This window comes from Perca flavescens, chromosome 2 (assembly GCF_004354835.1).
Source record: "Perca flavescens isolate YP-PL-M2 chromosome 2, PFLA_1.0, whole genome shotgun sequence".
Classification (NCBI taxonomy): domain Eukaryota; kingdom Metazoa; phylum Chordata; class Actinopteri; order Perciformes; family Percidae; genus Perca; species Perca flavescens.
In genome coordinates this window covers 42,269,959-42,288,383 of record NC_041332.1, presented here as the reverse complement: position 1 = coordinate 42,288,383, position 18,425 = coordinate 42,269,959, and the positions used below count along the sequence as shown (strand labels likewise).

The window sequence follows — 18,425 nt, the reverse complement described above, 5'->3', positions numbered from 1 at the left end:
GGGTGCTCAGTTCAATGAACCCAAGGAAGGCTGCTGGTCCAGACGGAGTACCTGGAAAAGTGCTCAAAGAATGTGCTGACCAGACCCAAAAAAGCCTTCCCCCAGCAGTTTGAATGACTACAGACTGGTGGCACTCACCCCAGTAGTTATGAAGTGTTTTGAAAGACTGTTATCAAAACCAGTCTACCATCGACCCTGGATCCACACCAGTCTACCTACAGAGCGAATAGGTTGACGGATGCCATCACCATAGCCCTTCATACAGCCCTAAACCACCTAGAGCACAGTGGGACATATGTGAGGATGCTCTTTGTAGGTTACAGCTCAGCATTCAATACAGTCATCCCAGAAATCCTCATCAGAAAGCTGTATGACCTTGGCCTCTGCTAATGGATTTTTTAACCAACCGCCCCAAGGTGTGAAGCTCGGCCCCCAAATCCTCCACCCTCACTCTCAGCACGGGCTCCCCTCAGGGCTGTTTGTTGAGTCCTCTATTGTACTCATTGTACACCCATGACTGCAACCCCTCCTACCCCAGCAACAACATCATAAAGTTTGCCAACGACACCACACTTGTTGGATTCATTTCAGGGGGAGATGAGTCGGCCTACAGAGCAGAGGTCCACAGACTGGTCACATGGTGTACTGAAAACGACTTGTCTCTCAACACTGGGAAAACCAAAGAACTAATCATAGACTTCAGAAAGTGTAGTGCCGACCCCCTCCCTCTTTCCATCAATGGGGACCCTGTGGAGAAGGTTCACAACTTCAAGACAGACAATACCACGGCAGTGGTAAAGAAGGCACAACAGCGCCTGCATTTCCTCAGACTTCTTAAAAAAAGTGACCTGTCTGAGAAGCTTTTCTACCGTTCCTCCATAGAGAGCCGATTTTACGTGAGGCGATCCCCCGCCCAGGTTGACAGCCGCACCAGGAGCAGGGGGCCACTCCCCGTAAAGAGAGAGGGCGCAGCTAGGGTTATTGAGGTAAAAGACGCATCAAATCTGCCTTGGTTGTTCACACTGCGGCCGCATTGAAAAAAATCAGATCTGGGTTGGATTCAGGAACACATACGGAAGTGGCCTGAATCTGATTTGAAAAAATCAGATCTGGGCTAGATTTGAAAATTGGATTTGGGCCACTTTTGCCTGCAGTCTGAATGTAGCCATAGAGCATCTGTAATATATCTGCCTGGTTTACACTCTATGACCAACAGGTGGTGTTGTGAGCAAATTGACCCTCAAGAAATTAACCCTTTTGCGAACCACTTTGCTGGAAAGCTTCAATGATTCATTAGCATAGACTGTTCATGAGGCTTCATCTCGCCATCACTACAAATGACCTATGGGACTGTGTTGTGTAGCATAGCTGGAGCGTCAAAGATAGGCAGGCTGACTTCTTGTCTTTGTACAACTAAACACTCAAATCTTTCCTACTAAAGCACTACAATTAGCATCATGGACTCATGGCAGTGTGCTACCCACCCGGCCCGTTATAAGAAATATATATGTATATATAATAGAGGTGTTAATTTCCATACAGGTTTAGTGGCTTGACCATTAACGGTGAAGTAGGGGATTTGATTCGCGGGGTTATTTTGGCGACGATCATGTTATTAGTTAGCAGTATACTTAATTAACCCGAGTGAGTCAGATTAAAATTGCTGTGTCTATCCGGTTCAGCTCTGAGATGTTTTCACATCGCACAGTGCTGTGAAGGAATAATCTCCGAGATTACTTTATATTCTGCCTCTCTGGTTAGAAGTGGTGAATGTAGGCTACAGCTCACAGCAACTTCATACCATACAGTGTCTGGCTTTTATTTGATATTTAGTGTTGGCAAATGGCTTTTTGTTCTTCTTAGAGAAAAAATAGACACGGAAAAGCATAGCGCCCTTTTTTTCGCCAACCTTATTCCACACAACACTCGCAATGTTCCTTTCAGCTATCCACTCGTGCTCCAGGAAAGTAAAGAAAAGTTAGTTTGGTATATCCAGCAATCACGTAGCTAACGTTGGAAGCAGGAAAAGAGTCAAAGGAGGTAAACAAAGTACTGCTACTTTGCAAATTTGTGTATTATTTTTGTATTCACATTTTAGCATTTTAGCCAAAGCTCCGCTGCTTTCTTCGACCCTCTCTGTGTCTGGTCCTGCTGTGCTCAGTCAGTGTGCAGTGTGAGAGGGGGAGTGGCCAGCGGCTAGAGCAGCAAAAGCCAATGTGTGCTGCTTTTACCAATATATATTTAATGATATCTTTTGCATTTCTAATCCAAACTAAATCTTGGCACCGCACTTATTTGTAATCCATCTCCGACTAACGGTCACAGACGGACAGACGTTCCTGCAATTTTAAAGATAGACATCAATGTCAATTTTCTCAATTTTCTGCTGTTTAACCAGAGCTTGTAACATTAAGTATTTTTATGTAGTTTGGTCTTGCATTTGTGACTGTCCTGTGTTTATGTCTTGCTGCAGAACCAATTGCCCTACGGGGACAAATAAAAGTCTAAACTAAAACTAATGAACTATACTCTTGCCCCTTGATGTGATTCTTATTTTCCAATGTGGTCCTTAGTGAAATTTAGTTTGACACCCCTGATATATTGTATCTATTCAAATATATGCAGCATTTATTCCCTTCTAAATTCTAAAAGCATTGTCAGAAATCTTAAGTATTAAGGTTCAGCAAGGGCACTCCAAACCTAAACAGAGCAGAATAACATCTGTTGTATGCTTAGTCCCGTCTGATACCAGCTGACCTGCAGCGAACCACGAGTCACACCGCATTATCTGGGTAAGTTATGTAATGCAATTTTATGTACAGACTCTCAGAGATCCACCTCAATCGTGTTGCAGGACTGCTGGCCAAAGGAGGCTTTCACGTTTAAAGGTTAAGGCCGACAGAGTGGTGGAAGTAAAAAGGTACTGTACAAAGGAAGGATGTTCTAGCAATGCATTCATGTACAGCATGAGCCTGGGCAAGGAAGTGCACTTTACTTGAGGCCTTTCCTCTACTGTGCATCTGCAAGGTTACATGACGTGGAGACGGTAAAATCCCATCTGATGTTTGTTCCTGTCTGGCCAGCATCCAGCCACCGCTCATCTTGCAGTGTCCCTGTGTGACAAAAAGCTGTTATACCATAGTGCAGGGCTTCTTAAAGGGTAACCGTTTTTTTCAACCTAGACCCTATTTTCCTATGGTTTTGTGTCTAAGTAAATCTGAGAACATTGTAGCTTGTTTCGCTGCTGCCGACTGCAGAGATCTCTCTTAATACTGTACCAACGTCAAAGATTGTTGTTCCCATCAGTCACTAAGACACAAAGACATAGGAACATAGGGTCCAGGTTGGAAAAACGGTAGTTACCCTTACGCAACCGGACTGGACGGAAAGTCAATCCGAACCCAGCCCACAAACCTTGTATTAGCAATACAATACGTTATGAAGTGTAACGTTTTCTAGTTTGAAATACATTTTCAATTGATCATAAATTGTTAGTGATGTTAAATAGACACGAAAAAATATCGAAAAAAAGGCATCAAAAACTTTTTTTTAAATCACGCACAAAGAAAGATAAAACTTCTGAAAGGAAGTCGAAAAAAAGGTTGACAAAGTTTTCAAAAAGCGACAAAAACGTCCTTTTACTGCATGAAGCTGTACCGAATTTCATGTAACTGTACCAATATCGGTACAAAAGTTAAGCAGGAAAACTGAGAACTCAACTTATACATGTTTAATGCCAGTGGATGACAGCTTTTTGTCAGAATAAGAGTCACTCAGAACCAAGACATTATCTCTTGACTTTAGAGCTGCAAAGATGAATCGATTAGTTGTCCACTATTAAATGAATCGCCAACTATTTTGATAATCAATACATCGGTTTGAGTCAAGTTAAAAATATCTGATTCCAGCTTCTTAAATCTGTTCTAGTTTCTTCTCTCCTCAAACATTACTCCCCATTTTCTGACATTGTATAGACCAAACAACTAATCCATTAATCAAGAAAATAATCAACAGCCTTATCGACATTGAAAAGAATCGTTAGTTGCAGCCCAACTTGACTTTAAATCCTTCTATGCTGTTAACTAATCTTTCCTACTCGTAACTTATCCAAATTAAATGGAATTGCTTTTTTATTTGTTTACTTTTGGGACGGAATTGTTTTCCCCTTGATCTAACTTATAAATACTGATGAACGCAATCAGGAAGTTCATTTTTAGCTTGCGTTTATGTCTTGAAAGTGATCTTGCATCGGCTGAAGTCAACAAGGCTTCTTCACAATCCCGAATCCAGATTTTCTACAGTCGTCTGCAGAGGTGATACATGAAACCAAATGTGATTAGCCTCCCATTGTGCTAGGAGTGCTTTTCCACCAACTCTCTTCACCTCAAACGTGCGCCCCATGTGTGTGTCTACAGGCTCTCATGTAGCAAACAAAACCTTGAGGTTGTGGTCCTGATTTCCTTTGGATCAACATCCCAGGCAGGCAAGAGTATTTGTTATGGTTACATGGTCGTAATCAATAAAAGTGATGAGGACATGTTAATATGTAGGATTTGCTGGGCAATAAACATAAACGAGCATCTACACAATTATGCAGCATTAACACTCATTATTCCTCTCTCTCCTGTTCACATAATTATGGGATCTGAGTAATTTCATCATATCCCTAAATAACTTGTAGTTGCATTTTAACAGTTAGTTAAAAAAAAGTTTTTCACAATAAAGTTATTAAACGGTTTTTATATACCATATTTCATTTCAAAAAAAAAAAATGAATGATTCGTAATCTAGAAACAATGACTGAAAACTTGCTAATTATGCAGTGGTGAAATAAGTAGACTGGAGTGGAATAAGTATTTACTCAAGCACTGTACTAAAATCGCAATCTCTCTCCCATTTGCAGCAACTGTGCTCTATTTTCAAGCCCATTGGTAATAGAATAATGCCTAAACTGTCTACACCATTTGGGAAAAACACGATAGTTGCCACGGCAAAGAATCTTCCTGTAGAGCCTGCATCCTATTTTGTATCTCATTGTTTTCCAGATGTCTTCATCGTTCTGAAACCTGGGGCCCGTTTCAGGAAGGGGGTTTAACAAACTCTGAGTCCAACCCTGAACTCTGAGTTGATTTACCCTGAGATGAGAAACTCTGAGTTTTCGGTTCCAGAACAGCTGATTTGAGTTGGTTCAATCAACTCAGAGTAGGTTCACTCAGAGTAAAGCGCGTGCACCACCACTATAAAAATGCAGCATGAATTAGGGCTTTGACTCCGAACTTTGTTATTCGAATATAATTTTAATATTAAAAAAAATAATGATATTGAACGTACACACCAGCACACAAGTATAAACGTCAGACCACTTACGTAGGCTACGGTGAAAGCTCCGAACTTCCTGTCAAAAGCATACTGTTTGTGTTTAATCCAGGGTCCGACTTTTAATTATATTAACAATTTTAATAATTGTGTTTTTCTTCTGAAAACATCGTCTTGACATTGACTGATTGACTGCCCTCTGGTGGACAGAACATATACAACTTAAGTTTGATAAAAATATAGGTCTTACTGAAGGCATTTAGTGGTCAAAATATTATTAATAAATATTTGAATATATTTGAATATTAATTAATTAATAAACAAACAAACTTCGAATATGATTTTTGGGCAAAAGTCAAAGCCCTAGCATGAATGGAGCCATGATACTACGATTCACTGTGGCAACAACCACAAAGAAATCGGTTGCCGTACTTTACCCCTCTGGAACTGGAACTACTCATGCGCACATAGAGCGAGTTTTAACATATATTTTGTAAAAAAAGTTAATTATTCAATTATTATTAAAAATGAATTTCATATTTCATCACAAGTATAATATTACTGCTGAAAACTGGTGAAATGGTATTGGACCTATAATCTATTTCAGTTAGGTGCAATACTGCGGACGAAAAAGTCCTAGGCCTACTAATCCCATTCTGAGGCTGCAGCACCATCATTAACAGGATTATAATTCATAATCTTTTATTTCAAAGGGTTTACATAATTCACCTGCAATACTGTGGAACTATTTTTTTTAAACCTTGTGTGTTGTTCGGGTCTGTGAGACCTGTTTTCAATGTTTGCTAAAAGAAACATTATGCTCTTTATTATTTCTTCTAACTCAAACTCATTGGCTCATTTTCTGTGAAAACAGAAAAAAACATAAAAAAAATAATTATTTATTATTATTTTCAATGACACAGTACACCCCCCCTACACATAACTATTACATATGAGGTGTTCAGGTCTACTGGACCCGAGTGTAATAATTGTGTAATAATCGTAGGTGCTATGAAACTTAACTGTGTCCTCCTCCTAACTTGGCCTGCTGTGTGTGTGTGTGTGTGTGTGTGTGTGTGTGTGTGTGTGTCTGTGTGTGTGTCTATGTGTCTGTGCGTCTCTGTGTGTGTCTGTGCATCTGTATGTGTGCGTGTCTGATTGTAGGTGTCTGTGTGCGGTAATGTTGTCTTTCTGCACCTGCTAGTCCTACACAAAGTTACCAAATTGTTACATTTCAAGCACTTTCACCAGTTCTGATTAAGTTCTAAGAAATAAGCACCAATAATGATCAAAAATCTTGTTTCTATTTTTTTTTTACCTCTTTTATACCTGAATTTCCTTGTTTTCTCACAAAAATGATCATTTGATCATAAATGTGATCTCACAGGGGTAAGTGGCAAATATGAACCATAAGTGATGTATATATCATTGGTAATCATGCAGATAACAAACTGGGCTGAAATGCACCTGATACAGACTGAATGAATGAATGAATGAATGAATGAGGAAATGAAAGAGTGTTGTGTCAGAGGGAGGAGACTGAGAAGAAAACCTGCTCCCGACCAGGTTAGGTTCACAGACCCAGTTACCATACCAACTGTCTCTGAGGCTCAGTTACCATAGTAACTGATTCTGAGGTGAAGTTCCCTCTCTTTCTGAAACAGAAAACCCAGAGTTCCCCTCATCCCAGGGTTAACAAACTCAGAGTTTTCACTGAACCTGCTTTCTGAAACGGACCCCAGAACACAATAAATGTTAAAGTGATGTTCATCCAATACACTTTTTGTCAAAATCAGTGAATATCTCCTCACGGTCACCTAGCTCTCTGTTTTCTGTGTGCGTTAAAAAATAAATCTGGTGTTAATACACAGCCCTGGCTGTGTAAATGGAAAACAAACAGAAAGGAGTGCACAAGCAAAGGGCCAAGGGTCGGATTTGAACCCAGGCCGCTGCAAAGGACACAAGGCTGATTTATGCTTCTGCGTTAAATCGACGCCGTGGCTACGCACATAGGTACATGGAGACAAGGACCCTACGTCAGACCCTACGCCGTAGCCTGACGCGCACCTCTCGAAAAATGTAACTACACGTCGCGGCGACACACGCCGCTCGGCTGTGTCTTGGTAGCGTTGCAAGGAGAGGGTTCACTTTTCCTGCTCCAGATTTCCCACCGTGGTCAGAAAACACAGGGGAGACACTTTGTTTCTCTCACCACGCCTCTAGAGTCGCTCCGAAGCTAATCGCCGTCACTCTCTCACTCGCTCTACCACACACATACACGCCGGCCCAGCTATTCTCCTAAAGAGATTGACGCACACACCGACGCACAAGTATAAACATCAGGCCACTTACGTAGGCTAAGGTGAAAGCTCTGCGTGGAGCCTCCACACAACCATAAAAACAGCCTTCCTTCTGTGAAGATGGCAGCTGCCCCTTCATCTCAGTACATACCATCCAAAGCTGCAAAATAATTTTTAATAATAAAAATGTGGGCTGCCTGTGATGCTGGGACTCCATGGTCACAACATGACATGTGATCTTTGATTTTTTTAAACTTCTCACAAGCTGGAACAAAAGCTCCTGAATTGGCAATTATTTCCATTGTTGATTAATCTGTTGGTTATTTTCTCTTATTTCGGTTATTAGTTTGATCAGTGTTTCCCCAAAGCCCAAGAGGACGTCCTCAAATGTCTTGTTTTGTCCACAACTCAAAGATATTCAGTTTACTGTCCCAGAGGAGAGAAGAAACTAGAAAATAATCACACTAAACAATAATTTTTACTTCTTTTTTTTTAAACAATGACAAACCGATTAATCAATTATCAAAAAAAGTTGGCGATTCATTTAATAGTTGACAACTAATCGATTAATCTTTGCAGCTGTAGTGTGAATTTTATTGTGTATGTCACTCCTACCTTGATCTGCTGTAGCTATATATCTGTGTTTATGTTTATGTGTATATATTTAGGCAGGATCGGCCCTACTTACTGTTATTTGCTGACGTCAAGCTTGGATAGTGGAACACAAGTTTAGCTAATTGCTGTTCCTTCAATTCACTCTCATGTTGTGGTTTTTTTGTGTCTTTTTGTGACCGGATAGTTCCGCATCATTTTCTTATTGAAGTTGTAAACATTGAGGACACACTATTGACACACAAGGGGGAGGCAGGGCCCTTGCATAATTTACAAGGGGCTTACGTAACTTGTATAGTGAGCGCATGGGCCGACAGTGTTCTAGAATTTTAATTTTTTCTTTACAAAAATCCCATTTTATCATAGAAACCAATAGCATTTTTATTGATAAATCTGATCTAACAGTGGTACATTGCAAAAGTGTTTTTTTTGTTACATAAATTATGATGTTGTGGGTCAACTAGACCTGCAAACATTGGGTGAATACCAAAAATACAAACACCACACAAGGGTTGGGAAAAGATCTCCATACTACTTTCACCCAGTGTAGCTTTACCTATGTTCCCATTCCATTAATTCTTATAATGAACCTCACACTCTCCTTCACAGTGCCATTATCTAAGCGCCGGCATCTTCGGGCCCAAAGTAAACCCAGTGGTGTCTGAGATTGAGGGCCGTGAGGTCACCACCATACGTGATGACAGCTCAAGTCAGAGGCCTGACTCCTGAGGGGTCACCCAGTCTGTCTGACAGGGGCCTGAGGCACACAAGGAAGTACGGAGGGTGAAAGAGTGAGTGCTGAGAGCAAAGAATGTGACCACTCTTACTCTCTGAGGTTCTGGATCCATACTTAGCCTGAGCTTGTATCTCATTTATTTTTGAAAGAACAAAGTCTCATGTGGAACTGTATAGCATAATCTCTTCAATGTATTCATTGTGCTGCTTGTTTTGACCTAAACCAAGGGGTGATCACTAAAGTGATCCGTAACGATCCAAAACGGTGTTCTGGCACCTTCGATTAACAAGTCAATTAATTTAACTGGCATTTCATACATCACTGTTAATATCCATTCAAGTGTTTCCTCTATTCACTCTATTCAGCGACTCCATGAACAACGTAGTCTCGCATTGCCAGACCTTCCTCCACAGCGCCGCAGAGGAGGGACTGGCTAGTCCACACAGCATTCCTGGATGGGAGAAGAACATGCTCTGGTTTATTGGCATTTCTTTAAACCAATCACAATTGTCTTGGAGCTGACGGGATTGGAGATATAATCCCTCCACCTAGTCCTGGGTCTTCCCCGAGGCCTCCTCCCAGCTGGACGTGCCTGGAACACCTCCCTAGGGAGGTGCCCAGGGGGCATCCTTACCAGATGCCCGAACCACCTCAACTGGCTCCTTTCGACGCGAAGGAGCAGCGGCTCTACTCCGAGCTCCTCACGGATGACTGAGCTTCTCAACCTATCTCTAAGGGAGACGCCAGCCACCCTCCTGAGGAAACCCATTTTGGCCGCTTGTACCCTGGATCTCGTTCTTTCGGTCATGACCCAGCCTTCATGACCATAGGTGAGGGTAGGAACGAAAACTGACCGGTAGATCGAGAGCTTTGCCTTCTGGCTCAGCTCTCTTTTTGTCACAACGGTGCGATAAATTGAATGTAATACCGCACCTGCTGCGCCGATTCTCCGACCAATCTCCCGCTCCATTGTCCCCTCACTCGCGAACAAAACCCCAAGGTACTTGAACTCCTTCACTTGGGGTGAGGACTCATTCCCTACCTGGAGTAGGCACACCATCGGTTTCCTGCTGAGAACCATGACCTCAGATTTAGAGGTGCTGATCCTCATCCCAACCGCTTCACACTCGGCTGCGAACCGATCCAGTGAGTGCTGAAGGTCGCAGGCCGATGATGCCATCAGGACCACATCATCTGCAAAGAGCAGCGATGAGATCCCCAGCCCACTGAACCGCAACCCCTCCCCACCCTGACTACCAATCCTGTTTGTAGTATTTATGGACAGGATGTCCATAAATACTACAAACAGGATTGGTGACAAAGCACATCCCTGGCGGAGGCCAACCCTCACCTGAAACGAGTCCAACTTACTGCCGAGAACCCGGACACATCTCTCACTTTGGTCGTACAGAGATTGGATGGCCCTGAGAAGAGACCCCCTCACCCCATACTCCTGCAGCACCTCCCACAGTATCTCCCGGGGGACCCGGTCATACGCCTTTTCCAGATCCACAAAACACATGTAGACCGGTTGGGCATACTCCCAGGCTCCTTCCAGGATCCTTGCGAGAGTGAAGAGCTGGTCCGTTGTTCCACGACCAGGATGGAATCCGCATTGTTCCTCTTCAATCTGAGGTTCGACTATCGGCCGAACCCTCCTTTCCAGCACCTTGGAGTAGACTTTACCAGGGAGGCTGAGAAGTGTGATACCCCTGTAATTGGCACACACCCTCTGGTCCCCCTTTTTAAAAAGGGGAACCACCACCCCGGTCTGCCACTCCTTTGGCACTGTCCCAGACTTCCACGCAATGTTGAAGAGGCGTGTCAACCAGGACAGCCCCTCCACACCCAGAGCCTTGAGCATTTCTGGACAGATCTCATCAATCCCAGGGGCTTTTCCACTGTGGAGTTGTTTGACTACATCAGTGACTTCCACCTGGGGAATTGACAATGATCCCCCATCATCCTCCAGCTCTGCCTCTAACATAGAGGGCGTATTAGTCGGATTCAGGAGTTCCTCAAAGTGCTCCTTCCACCGCCCTATTACCTCCTCAGTTGAGGTCAACAGTGTCCCATCCTTACTGTACACAGCTTTGATGGTTCCCCGCTTCCCCCTCCTGAGGTGGCGAACAGTTTTCCAGAAGCACCTTGGTGCCGACCAAAAGTCCTTCTCCATGTCTTCTCCAAACTTCTCCCACACCCGATGCTTTGCCTCTTTCACGGCAGAGGCTGCAGCCCTTCGAGCCCTTCGGTACCCTGCAACCGCCTCCGGAGTCCTCTGGGATAACATATCCCGGAAAGACTCCTTCAGTCGGACGGCTTCCCTGACCACCGGTGTCCACCACGGTGTTCGTGGGTTACCGCCCCTTGAGGCACCTAAGACCCTAAGACCACAGCTCCTCGTCGCAGCTTCAACAATGGAAACTTTGAACATTGTCCACTCGGGTACAATGCCCCAAGCCTCCACAGGGATGCACGAAAAGCTCCGCCGGAGGTGTGAGTGAGTCTGTCAGACAGGGGCCTCCTCCAGACGTTCCCAATTTACCCGCACTACCCGTTTGGGCTTACCAGGTCTGTCCAGAGTCTTCCCCCACCCCCTGACCGAACTCACCACCTGATGGTGATCAGTTGACAGCTCCGCCCCTCTCTTCACCCGAGTGTCCAAAACATACGGCCTCAGATCAGATGAAACGATTATAAAATCGATCATTGACCTGCTGCCCGGGTCTGGTCCGTCGAGGCCCCTGACCTTCACTGCCACCCGTGTAGCAGCGCACCCGACCCCAGCGGTTCCTCCCACAGGTGGTGGGCCCATGGGAGAAAAACTTGCTCTGGTTTATTGGCATTTCTTTAAACCAATCAGAATCGTCTTGGGCAGTGCAGGAACTAACTTCTAATATAATATATTCTCTGTAATCAAACTAAAAACATACAGTGAACCTCTCTTCTGCTGTTTGTGGCAGTGTTTGATATTTGTGCCTAAAATTAACTTCAGTAGTAGTATTTTTTTTTAATAAAAATTTGCTGAAACTGTCACCATATCGTGACAGTCCTACATGAGACATATCATCTGAAAAAATCTTGTTCCTCTGCCTCCCCCTAGTGTTCCTAATGGAATTTGCAAGTTGATTAGTCTCGCTTTGCCAGACCTTCCTCCACAGCACTGCGGAGGAGGGTCTGGCTAGTCCACACAGCATTCCTGGATTGGAGAAAAACGTGCTCTGGTTTATTGGCATTTCTTTAAACCAATCACAATCATCATGGGCGGTGCTAAGCGCCAGACAGAGCCACGGTGCCTCTGCTAAATAGTCTCAGGAAGGAACTTGTTTTGGTGGAACATGTGTACATTCAAAAGTAGTTTTAGTCGTGCAACAGAAAACTCAGATTGGACAGATAGTCTAGCTAGCTGTCTGGATTTACCCTGCAGAGATCTGAGGAGCAGTTAACCATAGTCCTCACAAATCCACCGGAGGTTAGAACGCCAACACAAAGGAAGAGGAAGGTAACGGACATCCGGCCAAAAAGAAGGACATCCAGCGGAATATCCGGCAACACCGGAAACAATCCTGGAAGTGGAAGGTCGTGGATATAGATCATGAACTAAACCTGTTTGAGTCGTAACTCACTCGGATCTTTAACCCGACTCTTTAAATTAACTTTTGAGTCGCGAGTCTCTAGTATCATTAACTCGGATCAGTTGAATCGTACTACAATTCAATCTAAAATGATAACAGCGCCACACACAAACCTCTTGCAACATTAGCTACTACTAGTCCTAGCCATCTTAGCTGCCAAAAGCTTTAGAACTTACAATTCCGTAGGCAACGACAACTCCACAAGTCAACTCAAGCGACTGAGTGAGCAGAGAGACAGTCCGAGACAGGTTATAGGAACTTCCTGACCTGCAGACTCAGAGCCGGAAACATTGCAAGCTCGCAGACCACTCGAGAAAACACGAGCCCTCGACGACCCACAAGTTCTCGATGACTTGTGAGTCCTCGACGACCCGCGAGCTCTCGCATGAGTCAGTCAGTCGCGCGAATCAGCCGGATACGTTGTCATAAGTGGATCTGTAGCAGACGAGCGAGTGAAGTCTCTCCTCGAGCTCATGGTGAAAAGCAAATCCACAACAAAAGCCATTCTTTCACTTCTGAAATAACATACAATGTTCTGCACGTAGCCTAGCTAGGCCTACTGTAGGTTTAGTGTATAAATGTAGTATGTTAAAATTAATTAAGTTGAGCAGACAGTCCGAAACAATGCAAGCTCGCTTATAGATCAATACTGACTCAAGTGACTCGCACAACCCGGATCAGTTTAGTGAGTGACTCAGAATAACCTAGATCCTTAAAAGGAATCAAGTTTGCCAGGCCTACTATGAACAAGGCAACTGTCTGTAAAAATAGCAGGACAGTCGCGTACTATCTTTTAAAGTCAGTTGGACAGGTGACAATCCCGTTGCCGGTAGCCTACCAGTTACAAACAAGCTCAGTAGTGAGTGTAAAAGAAAATGGTAGTGACTCAGTAACGTGCTGCAGATCTGGTGTTTTCAGCTGAGCTGAGCTGGACCAGAACCGTTCGGCAATGCTGTTCTGCCGTCATTGTCCTCCGCGAAGTTAGCTGGAAGTGAATGTAGCCCTGCTGTGTTTTTATGTGTACTGACTGCGTCGGGCTCCATTTAAAAAAACAAATGGCTTTAATTTGGCACGTAGTTAACACATCAGTCATCATTTAGTTTGAAAGAAATAAGGAGAGGTGGACAGGTGGACCAGCTGTAACAGTGGACAGAGACTTTATTAAAGTAGCCTAGTGTTAAAATCAAATTTGAGAATGGAATTGTGGTGTAGTGTTAGCACCCCCCCCCCCCCCAACCCCCCCAACCCTACCTGCTAGATCCCACTTTAAACCCCTGCCTAAACCTACAAAATGAATGTAATATAGCTAAATACATCTTTGCAATAAAAGCCTCATGTTTAGTTTATTCATCCTGGTCACTTCCCCATCTCGTGCTCCATAAATAGCCTACTGTAGCTTCCTCCTAGTGGCGGCAGTGACAGCGTTAAAAAGCGCTCAGCCAGTCTCCACCTTTTATGTAAATGTAGCAGTGTGAGTGAGCGAGTGAGTGGGACACGAGGCGGAGGGAGCGCTCAGTGAATGGCGGGGGGGGAGTTGCCTTCACGGATGTGTGCCTGCGCTCACAAGAAGGAGGTGTGGGTTTGTCTCAAGTGTTTGCATCTATTCGGAGGAAAAATAAGCGATAGGCTGCCTTTGGACGCGAACGTGCAATCATGTCACGAGCGCCGGACTGTGCAACGACAGCATCTCAATAATCCATACAGGGGATAAGCAGTGGCTGTACAGGGATAAAGCCATGGGTGGACAGATAACGCGAAATGCCTTTTACGGTAAGAAAATAAATATTGTTGGCTGTATGTTTTGGGTCTGTAATTAAATATACTGCTGTAGTGTGTACAGCTTTACATCCAGCTTTGGTCATTTGCTTCTAAAGAGTGCTTGCATGTTTAATTCATAGACGAGTAGCCTGTGCTGTAGCTAGCTCACGGCACTGGCTCTGTTATCAGGTAGCGTACTGCCACTAGGGTTAGGGTTAGGCTAAGAATCTAGGCTATTCTTTGGTCACAGTTACGTCACTCCGGTAGCCTAATTAGACTGCAGGGGGTCTCGAGACGCGCAGCTGTGCTCACTTTGGATGAACGCGATGCAGTGAACTAGATGTCACAACCTCCTCCTATGTCCCGTTTAAACTGGTCTAAAGTGTTGACATTGTGTGGGCTAATAGGAACAGTTTCAGTGAAGGATGGAAAGTTGCGGGGGTTTCCTTCTGCTCTTTGCTGTGCTGTGGTTTCCTCTCATTAATAAAGAGACAGTGTGTGCAGCTGTGCTTTAGGAAATCAATGTATTGATTTCCAATTGCATTGTCCTGTAGGGTAACCGAAAGAAGCATGATAATGTATGGCTAGGAGCAAAACAACTAACTGTATTAAAAAAAATAAGGTATTTAGTAGTTTTATATTTGGTCTTAAATAAATAGGGTAGTGTTGAGTTTGTGTTTGTTTTTGGGGTCTTCAGGTGTTCAGGTCTAATGAAGAAGAGCTCCCAGCCAGGGACTGTGTGGCTTTACTGTCAGTTAACAAACCGTGGAAGTCAACATTGAAGCTTGTGTGTACTATTCATTCAAAATGTAGGCCAGCTTTAGGCCCTGTGTGTCTTGTTTGGTGCGCCATGTGGTGACAAACCGCAATATCCATCATGATGTTTAATAAAAAAAAAAAATGTAGTCCTCCCCTACTCTCTTTCTTCCTCTCTACCATTGCAACATTATAAGAATGTAATAGCAGTACAGGAGATAAACAGTGCCAAAAGTGTACTTCTGAATTCACTCTATATTTCTATAGAATTATTGGAAGAATTAGTGTGCTATATATATTTTAGGGGTGGACAAAAAAAACAACCAGATTCACATATGTATGTCACATATTTTAAATCGATTCTTTTCCTAGAATCTATATATATATATATATATATATATATATATACATATAACCAATGATTCACCTAATTGTTTTCTGTTTATACGGTACCGCCGATGGCGACTACGTTAATGGAAACGGTTCCAGCAAAAATATCAATTTTTTGTTCTTCACAAATGAAATAAATGTCAGACTGACCGACTGACATGTGATGTGCATTCTTCTTAGAAAACAATTACTTTTTAGATATGTCTCATGATATATTGTCTCTCGAAGTGTTTTATTCAACTTTTGTGTGTGTTAAAGAAGGAAAAGTACATTGCAATACTCAATACAATCGGATAGCAATGAATGAAAATTGCAATACAGATCGAATCGGCAAAGTATCGTGAAAGAATTGAATCGGGACAAAAGCATATCGTCCCAGCTCTAATATATACACAATATATTAGTCCATAGTGAAAAAAAAACTGTGTGTGTGTGTATATATATATATATATATATAGCCTGTAGTAAAGCAATGGTAGTTAAGCCCCTGTTCCTACAGCCCTGTTCTGGTTTTGACCACCTGATCATTCTAATTAAAGCCTCAACATTAATCCAATTAGTTAAAGAGGGACGGACTAAGACAGCATTAGGAGGAAGCTATAGCACCTTTACTTCGGAATCAGGGTCAAACCCCTCATACAAATTCAAATACAATACAACCTAAGTAATTTCCTGTTAAATATTAACATTAAAAAAGTCAGTTATCCAGTTTATAGCAAAGCTCTTCAGCATTGCCAGTGTATCTGTTGAATCTGAGCCTACTACTGTACCAGAGTACATAATCCACTTCTATAGAGCATAAACATTGTAAATGGTCCCCATTTCCCCTTGTTTCAGTGGATGCTAATACCAATTAGAAATAAACTTAGACTTGAGCTGTTTCCTTGCCACACAGTTCTGATGGACTGGGTTCTATCAAAATCACATTGTAAAGTAAATAAACGCTTTTCCCATCATGTTTTATAGTTTACCACAGCAATTGACTGCCATTCCTTTATTGGGTTTTTTGTATTAGGTCCTCTCTATGTTCTTTTACGTGCCAGACATCCATGACGTAGCTGTTGCATCTATATCAAATATTTGCACTGCCTCCCTGGACTCGTTAATTGATGTTATTCATTTCACCGGGGCTTCTCCTGCTACATGTCTGCTTTGAAAACAACCTTTCACTGTATCATGCCCTATTGTCAGCTTAACCCACACCTGTGTACTTTGTTCTTGTTAACATATGCTGGACCCTCTGCTCTATAGATGTCTGTCCCCAGTCATGATAACGATTCTGCCATCAGTGTAATATCCCTTCAACACTCCTAATTCATTCAGTGACTTTGCTCACATACATATCCATGCATATTAGGAATGTTAATAACTAACGTTTACCCGTTAGCCTACAATAAGATTTTTGACCCATTCATACTATCAGTTAAACAGTTAAAACATTTTTTTAAGTTATTTAAAAAAGTGTGTTGCATGGTAAAAGAAAAATAGGCTATACAATCTATTTTTTAACCTGCTAGTTAACTGGCTAGTGCTAACTTTGCACTAGCAAGTAGAGTTAGGTCGGGTTTACGGTAGGGCCGGACAATATATCGATATTATATTCATATCGTGATATGAGACTAGATAGCGTCTTAGATTTTGGATATCGTAATGTCGTTATGGTAAGTGTTGTCTTGTCCTGGTTTTAAAGGCTGCATTACAGTAAAGTGATGTCATTTTCTGATGATCATTTATCAAGAATCTCACTGTAAAAATATTTTGTGAAAGCACCAATTTGTCAACCCTACAATATTGGCACAATATCAACATTGAGATGTTTGGTCAATAATATTGTGATATCTGATTTTCCTCATATCGCCAAGCCCTAGTTTAGGGTTTTCGGGGTCCGGTGTACGAGCCTAAACCGGTTTGATTCATGCAAACCGGCTGAACCGGTGTGTTTTCATTATAATACATTCTGGCAAATGAAAACGCAGCTGACATCAGCAACCTGTGCCGACGGTGTCACTGCGGTAAATCCAACTGGTATTGCAAGCAATGACTTCTCAGGTGGATGTGGTGGAGGTGTCCACGACAACGCACGCCACATCGTGGCTCCAAACGTATGTCTGAGCTTCCCAGACAGGTGAACTGGGACTCGACTAGATTGCTTAACAAGGGTCGGCTATCGTCTAGTCTCTCTTTGCCAGACCCTCCTCCATAGCGCTCTGGAGGAGGGTCTGGCTACTCCACATAGCAGTTGGGGATGGGAGAAAATCATGCTCTGGTTTATTGGCATTTCTTTAAACCAATTACAATCGTCCTGGGCGGTGCTAAGCGCTGGAGAAAAGCCACGGTGCTGCTGCAAAAAAGGCTCGTTAGGAACTTGTTTTGGTGGAACGTGTACGTTTAAAAGTTGTTTTCACCTTAATGTTTTCCGTTTTCGGTACCACTACAACTGCATCATATCTGTTTCCAGATCTGAAAGCAGAAAATGCAGAATATCCATGTTATGTTCTTCTTCACAAATGAAATAAATGTCAGACTGACTGGCTAACATGTGATGTACATTCTTTTTAGAAAACAATCAGTTATTAGAAATGTCTCATCATATAGTGTCTCTAGAAGTGGGTTATTCAACTTTTTGTTTTTGTTAAAGAAGGAAAAGAAAATTGCAATACTCAATACAATCGAATCACAGTAACTGAAAATCGCAATACAGATTGAATTGGCACCCGTGTGTCGTGATAGAATTAAATCGGGGCTAAAAACATATCGTCCCAGCCCTACAAAGTAATGTTTCCCTACTTCCGAGAATCAGATCGGATCACAGTAATGTCACGAGATGTGCCTCAGGTTATTGAATGCCAAATAAAGGCAACGGATATTTAATACAGCATGCAGACCACCAGACACCATTGAAGACACTCCCCTTTTCTTCTT

The 18,425-nt window shown here is 42.8% G+C and overlaps 1 protein-coding gene across 2 annotated transcripts in view; it reads left to right on the top strand.

Annotated features, from left to right (window-relative positions):
* The first annotated feature begins 14,084 nt into the window (after positions 1-14,084).
* The window catches only part of neurl1aa (neuralized E3 ubiquitin protein ligase 1Aa), an 86,532-nt gene continuing 82,191 nt past the window's right edge, over positions 14,085-18,425 (top strand). For both annotated transcript variants that reach the window (XM_028565295.1, XM_028565305.1), the window contains exon 1: positions 14,085-14,369. In XM_028565295.1, coding sequence (XP_028421096.1) covers positions 14,336-14,369 — 34 coding nt within the window. In that variant the 5' untranslated portion in view covers positions 14,085-14,335. The remainder of the gene's footprint in view (positions 14,370-18,425) is intronic.